The 13,327-nt window shown below is 44.0% G+C and overlaps 1 protein-coding gene across 3 annotated transcripts in view; it reads right to left on the minus strand.

Annotated features, from left to right (window-relative positions):
- The window catches only part of ACOXL (acyl-CoA oxidase like), a 339,747-nt gene that overhangs the window by 20,385 nt on the left and 306,035 nt on the right, over positions 1–13,327 (minus strand). For 2 of the 3 annotated variants that reach the window (XM_002691158.7, XM_059891623.1), the window contains exon 18: positions 5,487–5,588. In XM_002691158.7, coding sequence (XP_002691204.4) covers positions 5,487–5,588 — 102 coding nt within the window. Of the gene's footprint in view, positions 1–3,771; positions 5,044–5,486; positions 5,589–13,327 lie in introns of those variants that run through there. The other variant, XM_010809768.4, reaches the window with a different exon arrangement.

Raw genomic sequence — 13,327 nt, forward strand, 5'->3', positions numbered from 1 at the left:
ATTCTGAAGGAGATCAGCCCTGGGATTTCTTTGGAAGGAATGATGCTGAAGCTGAAACTCCAGTACTTTGGCCACCTCATGTGAAGAGTTGACTCATTGGAAAAGACTCTGATGCTGGGAGGGTTGGGGGCAGGAGGAGAAGGGGACGGCAGAGGATGAGATGGCTGGATGGAATCACTGACTCGATGGCCGTGAGTCCAAGTGAACTCCGGGAGTTGGTGATGGACAGGGAGGCCTGGCGTGCTGTGATTCATGGGGTCGCAAAGAGTCGGACACGACTGAGGGACTGAACTAAACTGATGGAATCTAGAAAGATGGTACTGATGAGCCTTTTTGCGGGGCAGCAATGCTCAGTGGTAAAGAAACTGCCTGCCAAGCAGGAGACCCGGGTTCGATCCCTGGGTCAGGAAGATCCCCTGAAGAAGTATATGGAAATCCACTCCAGGATTCTTGCCTGGGAAATCCCATGGACAGAGGAACCTGGCCGGCTACAATCCACAGGGTTGCCAAGAGTCGGAACGACTTAGCAACTAAACAGCAACAGTGGAGACGCAGACATACAAAACAGACTTGTGTACACTCGGGGAAAGGGGGGACGAGTGGAGAGAGCAGGGCGAGAACACACGCTGCCGCATGCAAAACGGACAGCCAGGGGGAGCTTGCTCAAAGAGCACAGACTGGGGCTCTGCGACCACCCAGAGGGGCGGGACCCGGCGGGTGGCGGGAGGCAGGTTCAGGCGGGAGGGGACACATGTGTGCCTGTGGCTGAGTCATGTTGCTGTATGGCAGAAACCAACACAATACTGTAAAACAATGATCTTTCAATTAAAAATGCTTTTAAAATTAAAAAATTAATAATAAAAAAGAAGACACAGACACCTGTATTCAGGAAAACATACACACAAAACTCCGTCATTTTATAAAGCTGAAGTTTTTGTTTTGTTTCATCTGTTTTTAAGCAACATGAAGTTGGTTTTAGTGGAGATACACGATTGGTAACTTATTTTGAAAGATTTTCCCTCCTGAAAATGAGAGTCAGCTGATAGTTCCTCCTCAATGCTGATAATTATCTAAAGCAAAATTAGTACAAACATCAAGGTTAATGAAAACCGAAATGGGATAAGGCCCAGACAGTAAGTTTTCCAAGAACAAAGCACACGATTGTTCTAGACACGCAAGTACTTAATGGCAAGTACAGAGCTCTTTTCCTGAGGGCCTTGTTATGATGGAGCCCTGGGGGCACCGTCACTAGACCGCCTTTGAGCCAAGGTCCCTCAGTGAGGGACAAAGGTGGAACCGCCCCATTCGACAGTTCAGGCCTGGGGACGCTAGAACAGCAGGAAACCCGAGTCTAGAAGCCTCGCCCTCCCCTCTCCCCACCCCAGTCACAAACCAGCCTCAGCTTCCCCATCCCTACAGGGGATTAGCCGCCATTCACACGAAAGCGTGTGAATAGGGGATCACACTGGCTCCTGAAAGTGGACCAGCTCTGCTAACACTGACGCTCCAGACAAAAGAAAGCAGGAACTTATCACAGCCAGGAAAGGCTCGGGAGATTGGCTTGGTTTTTTTTTTTTTTTTTGAAATAAATAATTTTTATTGGAGTACAGTGCTCCTGCTCAGTCACTTCAGTCGTGTCCAGCTCTTTGCAACCCCATGGACTGTAGCCCAGGTGGCGCCAGGGGTAAAGAATCTGCCTGCCAATGGAGGAGACACAAGAGACACAGGTTCAATCCCTGGGTCAGGAAGCTCCCCTGGAGAAGGAAATGGCAACCCACTCCAGTATCCTTGCCTGGGAAATTCCATGGACTGAGAAGCCTGATGGGATATAGTCCGTGGGGTCCCAAAAGAGTCAGGCAGGACTTAGCGACTATACAACAAGAATTAACTAACGCAGACTTGATTCAGATTTATCAGTTTTTCTATGAACATCCTTTTCCTGTCCTAGGACGCCATCCAGGTGCCACACTGCACTCAGTCACCATGGCTCCTTCCTCGTCTGGCTGCGGATGCTTTCTCAGTCCCTCCTGGTTTTTCACCAACTGGCAGTTTGAAGAGTACCAGTCTGGTACTGTGTGGACCATCCCTCAGTTTGGTTTTGTGTGACATGTTTTCTCATGATTGGACTGGGGCCGTGGGTTCTGGGAAGAGAGAAGTGCTCTTCTCATCACATCGTATCAGAGGTCCACATCACTAACATATCTTATTACTGATGATATTAACCCTAATCATGTGGTTAACGTGCGATCTACGGATTTCTCCACTGTAAAGAAACTCTTTTCCATTTCCAAACTTGATTCTTTAAAATAGAAGGAAGTTTCTAAGTCCAACTCATTATCAAGGGAAGGAAAATGAAGCTCCTGAAGGGGCCATTATCATTTGGAATTCTTTACGGAAGACTTAGGGCTCCCCTGGTGGCTCAGAAGGTAAAGAGTCCGCCTGCAATGCAGGAGACCAAGGTTTGATCCCTGGGTCGGGAAGATCCCCTGGAGAAGGGAATGGAGACCCACTCCAGTTCTTGCCTGGAGAATCCCATGGACAGAGGAGCCTGGTGGGCTACAGCCCATGAGGTCACAAAGGGTCAGACATGACTGAGTGACTAACACTTTTACTTTATCTCTTTTATCCCATTTATATTACTTGTTTAACTGTTTGCTTACATGATTACTGGCTTGTGTTTAGTTACTTTATACTTTGGGTTATAATCCAAAACTACACTATCTATTTTCTTGCTCTAAGTGTTCCAGCTTTGGCCCCTGGGAGCTCTTTCAGTAGGCTCTTTCCCATATTCCTTGGACATACCCCTACGTTTTTCTATTGCTTGAGACTTCAGTTAAACTGGACTTCAGTTAATCTGTCCTAAGTACTCCCATTTTTATGATTTTGTTCACTTCACCAACCCCAGGCATCACTATGAATAAAGCTAGTGGAGGTGATGGAATTCCAGCTGAGCTATTTCAAATCCTAAAAGATGATGCTATTAAAGTGCTTTACTCAATATGCCAGCAAATTTGGAAAACTCAGCAGTGGCCATAGGACTGGAAAAGCTCAGTTTTTCATTTCAATCCCAAAGAAAGGCAATGCTAAAGAATGTTTAAACTACTGCACAATTGCACTCAGCTCACACGCTAGCAAAGTAATGCTCAAAATTCTCCAAGCTAGGCTTCAACAGTACCTGAACTGAGAACTTCCAGATGTTCAAGCTGCATTTAGAAAAGGCAGAAGAACCCGAGATTAAATTGCCAATATCCACTGGATCATAGAAAAAGCAAGAGAATTCCAGAAAAACATCTACTTCTGCTTCATTGACTATCCTTTGACTGTGGATCACAAAAAAATTGTGGGAAATTCTTCAAGAGATGGGAATACCAGACCACCTTATTTGGCTCCTGAGAAATCTGTGCACAGGTCAAGAAGCAACAGTTAGAACTGGACATGGAACAATGGACTGGTTCCAAATTGGGAAAGGAGAATGTCAAGGCTGCTTACTAAATGTCACCTTGCTTATTCAACTTATATGCAGAGTACATCATGTGAAATGCCAGGTTGGATGAAGCCCAAGCTGGAATCAAGATTGCTGAGAGAAATATCAATAACCTCAGATATGCAGATGACACCAGCCTTATGGCAGAAAGTGAAGAGGACCTAAAGAGCCTCTAGATGAAAGTGAAAGAGGAGAGTGAAAAAGCTGGCTTAAAACTCAACATTCAAAAAATGAAGATCATGGCATCTGGGCCCATCCCTTCATGGCAAATAGATGGGAAAACAATGGAAACAGTGACAGACTTTATTTTCTTTGTCTCCAAATGACTACAGATGGTGATTGCAGCCATGAAATTAAAAGACACTTACTTCTTGGAAGGAAAGCTATGACAAACCTAGATAGCATATGAAAAAGCAGAGACATTACTTTGCCGACAAGGTCCATCTAGTCAAAGCTTTGGTTTTTCCAGTAGTCATGTATGGATGTGAGAGTTGGACCATAAAGAAGGTTGAGAACTGAAGAACTAATGCTTTTGAACTGTGGTGTTGGAGAAGACTCTTGAGAGTCCCTTGGACTGCAAGGAGATCAAATCAGTCCATCCTAAAGGAAATCAATCCTGAATATTCATTGGAAGGACTGACGTTGAAGCTGAAGCTCCATACTTTGGCCACTTGATGCAAAGAGCTGACTCATTGGAAACGACCCTGATGCTGGGAAAGATTGAAGGCGGGAGGAGAAGGTGACAACAGAGGATGAGATGGTTGGATGGCACCACCGACTCAATGGACTTGAGTCTGAGCAATCCCCGAGAGTTGGTGGTGGACAGGGAAGCCTGGCGTGCTGCAGTCCATGGGGTTGCAGAGTCGGACATGCCTGAGCAACTTGAGCAACGACAACAACCCCATCTGAGGTTCACTTGCATTTCTTCCTCATTTGAATTCCTCCACTGTGAATTTTCCCTTCTTCAAGGTTGAGCAAAGAACACCATTAATTCCTGGTGTTAGTCTCTCAGTCTTGTCTGGCTCCTCTGTCCATGGAATTTTCCAGGCAAGAATACTGGAGTGGGTTACCATTCCCTTCTCCAGGGGATCTTCCCAACCCCAGGGATCAAACCCGGGTCTTCTGTATTGCAGGCAGATTCTTTATACTGTGTGAGCCACCAGGAAAGCCCATTAACTCCTAAGTGTCCACTGAACTCTAAAATTATTCCTGTGGTCAAGTTCATTAAAGACCTCCATTTTCTTGTGTTACTTGTGTTAATAAAGGCAGTTTTGTGTCCCGAGCTATAATAGGCTCCCTTGAATACAGAGACTGACAATATACTTGTGTGCATTTTTCAGCATCTAACAGGGTGCCTGGAAGAAAGGGGAAATCCAGAAAATGCTTCTGGATGGTTATGCTTGTCTGATGGTCCTTTTCTAGAGCGGCATCTTGGTGATGATTCGCTGGATCCATCTTCATTTCCAGGTGCTCTGCGGCTGTCGTACTGAATTCCAATTGCAACCACCGACAAAATACCACCAGGCCTTTTTTCCAAATATACAGAATGACTTAATAGGCTTTAGTAAGAAGTAAGAAAATGAAAATTATTTCATACCTCTTTTTAATCTTTTTGCAACACTTTTGATTCCCTCCTATCCATTACACATTAGAAATTCACCCAACGGTGGGAGGGAGGCTCAAGAAAGAGGAAATATGTGTACACTTACAGCTGATTCATGTTGTTGTTCAGCAGAAAGGAATACAACATTGTAAAGCGATTATCCTCCAATTAAAAATTTTTTTAAAAAGACAAAACTGTGAATCACTTCCTTGTCACTTAAACTCTGAAGTGTAATATGATCACGGTAGGCAATGAAAACACATATGTGAAATCCCAGAGGCATAAAAACTCACGAGTAGAAACCACCACCAACAGATTGGCAGGAGTGTTTTCTAAAAAAGCAAAGAGCTGACAACTGAGATATGAAGGGCTTCTTCTGCACCCCGGGGGCATTCTTACCTGACGCCTAATCCTCATGCTGGTCATGGGAGTCAAATATTTATGTTCCAGATACCAGGCTCGCTCCTGGAACACAAGCTTGGTTCCATATAGCAGACAAAACTAAGGGTTGTGGGGAGAGGAAAGAAATGGAAGAACATGTTAGAAATTGCAGAATCTAAGGAAGTGAATGAGAAATAACATAATACACTTCCTAAAATCATAAAAGCTAATACATACTTAACGTAAGATGGTCACATTTAAAATTTTTTTATTTTCTATGGGATATAATTGATTAACATTGATGTGTTAGTTACAGATATATAGCAAAGTGATTCAGTTATGCCTGTATAAATATCCATTCTTTTTCAAACTCTTTTCCTATTTATGCTCTTACAGAATACTGAGTCGAGTTCCCTGTACTATACAGTAGGTCCTTGTTGGTTATCTATTTTAAAGATAGCAGTGTGTACCTGTCCATCCCAAACTCCCTCTCTGTCCCTCCCACCCAATGCTTTCTCCCTAGTAACCATAAATTCATTCTCTAAGTCTGAAAATGGTCACATTCTGGACATGCAGTTTATGTTTTATGTTTTGAAACCACTCTATGGAGATATTTAAAGCATAGATAAAACTATAAAAAAATAATGTAACCAACTCCCATGTCTCCATCCTCCCAGTTCAACAAATATAAATTCACAGCCAGTCTTGCTTCATCTGTAATCTCTAGTTCTTTCCTATCCCAGATTATTTAGAAGCAAGTGTTAGCCACTCAGTTGTGTCCAACTCTGATCCCATGAACTGTAGCCTCTCTCCATGGAATTCTCCAGGCACGGATACTGGAGTGGGTAGCCATTCCCTTCTCTAGGTTTAGAAGCAAGGTCCACTCATAACATATTTTAAAAGATAAATGTAATATATTTGTTTGCTTTTTTCTTGATCCATGAAAGAATACTCTAAACACACATTCTGAATAATATCATCTTGATATTTTCCATTGAACATGCTGTTTGATTCGACCTTCATAAAAATAGCATTCTTCATTTGCATTTTATTTCAATATGTTTCTTCTATCATGTTTCTGAAACCTTCACACAGACCTCCTTCATGATATCAGTGGCATCCAGCAATAATAGATGAGTTTTACTGTATCAGCAAGTAATTATTTTATTTTATTTTACTTGGCCACACCATGCAGCATGTGGGATCTTCCCCAACTAGGGATCAAACCTGTGCCCCCTGTACTGGGTGCACAGAGTCAACCAATGGACCACACAGAAGTTCCAGCAAGTAACTTGTGAATTAACTATTCTTTTAACTTTTCACATTTAATAATTCCAAAATTATACAAAAGTAGAGTGGGGGCAGGAGGAGAAGGGGACGACAGAGGATGAGATGGCTGGATGGCATCACTGACTCAATGGACATGGGTTTGGGTAGACTCCGGGAGTTGGTGATGGACGGGGAGGCCTGGCGTGCTGCAGTTCATGGGGTCGCAAAGAGTCAGACACGACTGAGCGACTGAACTGAACTGAACTGAACTGAGAGACAATAGTATAAAGTACCTCCATGTTCGTGTCATCCAGCTCTAATAGCGATCCACTCATGGCCAGTCTTGTTTTATCTCTACCCACATCTGTTTCTCACTTTCTGTATTACTGTGAAGTTCAGCTGTTACTAGCTCTAGGTTGTGAGGGAAGAGAGAAGGGAGGGACTACTGGATCCTGGAAGAGAGAACTCTGTATTCAGGAACACCTTCAGAGGAGCCGTGACCTTCATCAAGGAACACAGAAACCCCAAGGTGATCTCACAAGAAGGCAGGCAAGGGGCAGGGATATTCCACCTTATTCTTCTCCCTGTCTCTGATCTCTAAGTGGGGCTTCCTGTTCTCCGAACCTAACTGGATCCAAAGGGCAAGAATTCCTCTGATGTTAGTTCAGTTCAGTCACTCAGTCGTATCCGACTCTTTGGGACCCCATGGACTGCAGCATGCCAGGCTTCCCTGTCCACCACCAACTCTCGGGGATTGCTCAGACTCAAGTCCATTGAGTCGGTGATGCCATCCAACCATCTCATCCTCTGTTGTCACCTTCTCCTCCCGCCTTCAATCTTTCCCAGCATCAGGGTCGTTTCCAATGAGTCAGCTCTTTGCATCAAGTGGCCAAAGTATGGAGCTTCAGCTTCAACATCAGTCCTTCCAATGAATATTCAGGATTGATTTCCTTTAGGATGGACTGATTTGATCTCCTTGCTGTCCAGGGGACTCTCAAGAGTCTTCTCCAACACCACAGTTCAAAAGCATTAGTTCTTCAGTTCTCAACCTTCTTTATGGTCCAGCTCTCACATCCATACATGACTACTGGAAAAACCATAGGTTTGACTAGATGGACCTTTGTTGGTAAAGTAATGTCTCTGCTTTTGAATATGCTGTCTAGGTTTGTCACAGCTTTCCTTCCAAGAAGTAAGTGTCTTTTAACTTCATGGCTTCAATCACCATCTGTAGTCATTTGGAGACAAAGAAAATAAAGTCTGTCACTGTTTCCATTGTTTTCCCATCTATTTGCCATGAAAGGATGGGCCCAGATGCCGTGATCTTCAGTTTTTTGAATGTTGAGTTTTAAGCCAGCTTTTTCACTCTCCTCTTTCACTTTCATCTAGAGGCTCTTTAGGTCCTCTTTGCTTTCTGCCATAAGGTTGGTGTCATCTGCATATCTGAGGTTATTGATATTTCTCTCAGCAATCTTGATTCCAGCTTGGGCTTCATCCAACCTGGCATTTCGCATGATGTACTCTGCATATAAGTTGAACAAGCAAGGTGACAATATACAGCCTTGACATTCTCCTTTCCCAATTTGGAACCAGTCCATTGTTCCATGTCCAGTTCTAACTGTTGCTTCTTGACCTGTGCACAGATTTCTCAGGAGCCAGGTAAGGTGGTCTGGTATTCCCATCTCTTGAAGAATTTCCCACAATTTTTTTGTGATCCACAGTCAAAGGATAGTCAATGAAGCAGAAGTAGATGTTTTTCTGGAATTTTCTTGCTTTTCTATGATCCAATGGATATTGGCAATTTAATCTCGGGTTCTTCTGCCTTTTCTAAATGCAGCTTGAACATCTGGAAGTTCTCAGTTCAGGTACTGTTGAAGCCTAGCTTGGAGAATTTTGAGCGTTACTTTGCTAGCATGTGAGCTGAGTGCAATTGTGCGGTAGTTTAAACATTCTTTGGCGTTGCCTTTCTTTGGGATTGGAATGAAAATTGAGCTTTTCCAGTCCTATGGCCACTGCTGAGTTTTCCAAATTTGCTGGGTTATTGAGTAAAGCACTTTAATAGCATCATCTTTTAGGATTTGAAATAGCTCAACTGGAATTCCATCACCTCCACTAGCTTTGTTCATAGTGATGTTTCTTAAGGCCCGCTTGACTTTGCACTCCAGGATTCCTGGCTCCAGGTGTGATACAAGTCATGTAGATCAATTTTCTCGGCCCAGAGTAGGGTTGAGAAGGGTGGAGAATAAGAGATGGAGAGGCAGATGGAGGATGTCTGGCATGTGTTCCATCCCTAATGACCCCCACAGGTGGTCATCCAGCCTTAGTCCAGTTCTATCTCAAGTTCAAGATCACTTGGAGCCCCTCACAGACCCCAACTTCTGGCACTATTCTCAGACCTCTTCCTAGACTGCCACCTTTAAAAAAAAAGTCATTGATGTATAGTTGATTTACAAAGTTGTGTTACTTTTTGCAGCATAGAAAAGTGATTCAGTTTTACATGAAATGAACTGATCTAATGAATTGTGTTAATCACTTAGTTATGTCCAACTCTTTGTGACCCCATGGACTGTAGCCTGCGAGCCTCCTCTATGGGATTCTCCAGGACAAGAACACTGGAGTGGGTTGCCATTCCCTTCTCCATGGGATCTTTCCAACCCAGAGTTTGAACCCATGTCTCCTACATTGGTAGATGGATTCTTTACCACGGAGCTGCCAGGGAAGCCCATATATATGTACATATATATTCTCTTTCATATTCTTTTCCATTTTGGTTTATCACAGGGTATTGAATGCAGTTCCCTGCGCTACAGAGTTGGACCTTGTTGTTTATCCATTCCATATATAATAGCATTAAGCTAGTAATATGAAACTCCTAAATCTTTCCTCCCCCACTCTCCTCCTCCTTGGCAATGACAACTTTGTTTTCTATGTGTGTGAGTCCATTTCTGTTGTGTAGATAACTTTATTTGTATCATATTTAGCTTCCACAAATAAGTGATATCTATAGTATGTTTTTCTTTTTCTGACTCACTTCACTTAGTATAATAATCTCTAGATCCATCCATGATGCAGCAAATGGCATTATTTCATTCTTTTTTACAACTGAGTAATGTTCCATTGTATATATATGTACCACATCTTCTTTATCCACTTACCTACCAGACTGCCATCTTTAACCAGGGTCACATCATGCTCCATGACTATTCGGCCCTGTAGCTGCTCTGCCCTTCTGTCCTGAATTGTCCTCCCGATGATAGTTCGTGGCTCTGGTGTATCTGATGCTCAGAGCCACTTCTCTGGCTTTGAATTTCTGCTTTTCTCCTTGAACACAGTTCAGACTCTTCTTTGGCTAGCCTCTTTGCTTGTCTGGGGAAACAGGCATCCTTATTCTTGGTTGCCAGCAGAACACCACCTCCAAACACCATCAGCCCAGCCTTAGACCCTTAAAGAGAACCTGAGCGTGTTTCCTTTTATGTTCCAGAGATGGGAGCTCAGTGCCACAGAGGCATCCAGTTCTTCTATCTACTCTTGGAAGAACCATTGCCTATCGGGCCATTTGTTTATGTGGAACCTGAATTTATGGAGTGCTGACTCTGTCAGAAAGGGGTCTTGTCCTGCTCATTTCTGTGTGTCTAGGGACTGGAAAAGGAGCTGGTTAGACGGTAAGAGACTGGCTGACATCCAATTTCGTATACTTCCTGGCTATTAATCCTATAACTTTTGCTGCCTAAGGAGTAGAGCATGAACATATGAAAGTATCCAGACAACAGCTCTTAACAAGTGTAAAGATGAGTTTCACATCCCTACTTAGTCTTTCTCCAGATGATCAGCCTTCACAGACTGCCATTTTTCTCACCTTGCAGCTTCCAGCTCTTGTGCCACCTTGAACCTGGTAGCTCCTTTTAAATGTGTAATTCTCCCCTCCAAGGCATCTCACGGGATGAGCACAGGGCCCGGGTGTTTTCTCATCACTAGTGTCGGGCCACCATTGCTGTCCTGCTCTGGACTCTACACTTTTACAAGCAAGGTAAACGGAATTTGCTTTTATGACAGCCACATAATGGTTTTTTGAAGAAATGACTGAAAGAATATGATGCAAATTTGATTTACATTGAATGCTTGCTCAGTTGACACTCCTACCACGTCTTTTTCTCCACGAACTGTTTCAACCAACTTATACATACATATACACATCCCACCTACCTCTGCTGCTACTGCTGCTAAGTCGCTTCAGTCGTGTCCGACTCTGTGCGACCCCATAGACGGCAGCCCACCAGGCTCCCCTGTCCCTGGGATTCTCCAGGCAAGAGCACTGGAGTGGGTTGCCATTTCCTTCTCCAATGCATGGAAGTGAAAAGGGAAAGTGAAGTCGTTCAGTCATGTCCGACTCTGTGCGACCCCATGGACTGCAGCCTACCAGGCTCCTCCATCCATGGGATTTTCCAGGCACGAGTACTGGAGTGGGGTGCCATTGCCACCTACCTCAAGTCCCCCAAATCTCTAAGAATATCGATTCAGTCACCTCACATGTTTGTAGCATTTTACAAATTGTTAAGTCCCACCTATGTCTTTATATGTTAGAACCCAACTGATGGGTCTAAAACTTTTCATTCGAATATTTGAGAATCTCTTTAATAGACTATCATTTAACTCATATTCCTCTAGCTTGTACATAAGGATATCCTAAGGGTCTGGAAGCTGTGGGCCAAAATCAAGATATATCAAGTATTTAGTATTCCAGTAATCTGATTAAGAAAGGAAGTAAGATTAGTTTAGCAAGAGCTTGGCTTAAAGCTCAACATTCAGAAAACGAAGATCATGGCATCTGGTCCCATCACTTCATGGGAAATAGATGGGGAAACAGTGGAAACAGTGTCAGACTTTATTTTTCTGGGCTCCAAAATCACTGCAGATGGTGATTACAGCCATGAAATTAAAAGACACTTACTCCTTGGAAAGAAAGTTATGACCAACCTAGATAGCATATTCACAAGCAGAGATATTACTTTGCCAACAAAGGTTCGTCTAGTCAAGGCTATGGTTTTTCCTGTGGTCATGTATGGATGTGAGAGTTGGACTGTGAAGAAGGCTGAGCACCGAAGAATTGATGCTTTTGAACTGTGGTGTTGGAGAAGACTCTTGAGAGTCCCTTGGACTGCAAGGAGATCCAACCAGTCCATTCTGAAGGAGATCAGCCCTGGGATTTTTTTGGAAGGAATGACGCTGAAGCTGAAACTCCAGTACTTTGGCCACCTCATGTGAAGAGTTGACTCATTGGAAAAGACTCTGATGCTGGGAGGGATTGGGGGCAAGAGGAGAAGGGGACGACAGAGGACGAGATGGCTGGATGGCATCACTGACTCGATGGACGTGAGTCTGAGTGAACTCCGGGAGTTGGTGATGGACAGGGAGGCCTGGCGTGCTGTGATTCATGGGGTCGCAAAGAGTCGGACACGACTGAGGGACTGATCTGATCTGATAGCCATAGTGAACACAGACAGGCTCCTAGTGACCATCTTTTTCTTTCTTTCTTTTAAAACATATTTAGGTAGGTATAGCTATTTGGGCAATGGCACCCCACTCCAGTACTTTTGCCTGGAAAATCCCATGGATGGAGGAGCCTGGTAGGCTGCAGTCCATGGGGTCGCTAGAGTCGGACACGACTGAGTGACTTCACTTTCACTTTTCACTTTCATGCATTGAAGAAGGAAATGGCAACCCACTCCAGTGTTCTTGCCTGGAGAATCCCAGGGACGGGGGAGGCTGGTGGGCTGCCATCTATGGGGTCGCGCAGAGTCGGACACGACTGAAGTGACTCAGCAGCAGCAGCTATTTGGCTGTGACAGGTCTTACTTTGTGACATGCAGGATCTTCCATCTTTGTCACGTCATGCGAGATCTTTGGTTACAGCATGTAACCCTGGCCAGGGATCAAACCCAGGCCCCCTGTATTGGGAGTGTGGAGTCTTAGCCACTGGACCACCAGGGATGTCCTGTGACCATCTTTTTCTAATTGCTCATAAACTACTATGAATCGCTTTTTCTCACATTTTAACTTGGATTTATATCAATCTTAAATTCTATAGTTTCCACAATCATTATTTCTATTTTTAAAATGTGGACATTTGCTCATTTATGCTTTTCTGACATCTCTTTTGTCCTCTGTAGTTTCACATGTCTCACAACTGTGTCCTTCCCAATTCAGAGAGAAGACGGGAATTTGGGAGGCAGGTAGGGCTGCTTTCTCTTTGCATTTATGAACATCAAAGCTTTCTTCCCCACACCAGTTATCTGTCTCCTCAAATGCTGAGTGTAGCTAAAAAGAGCCTTTGACATCTTCTGCTGCTGCTAAGTCACTTCAGTCGTGTCTGACTCTGTGTGACCCCATAGATGGCAGCCCACCAGGCTCCCCTGTCCCTGGAATTTTCCAGGCAAGAACACTGGAGTGGGTTGCCATTTCCTTCTCCAATGCATGAAAGTGAAAAGCAAAAGTGAAGTCACTCAGTCGTGTCTGACCTTCAGCAACCCCATGGACTGCAGCCTACCAGGCTCCTCCGTCCACGGGATTTTCCAGGCAAGAGTACTGGAGTGGAG

Source organism: Bos taurus, chromosome 11, assembly GCF_002263795.3.
Source record: "Bos taurus isolate L1 Dominette 01449 registration number 42190680 breed Hereford chromosome 11, ARS-UCD2.0, whole genome shotgun sequence".
NCBI lineage: Eukaryota > Metazoa > Chordata > Mammalia > Artiodactyla > Bovidae > Bos > Bos taurus.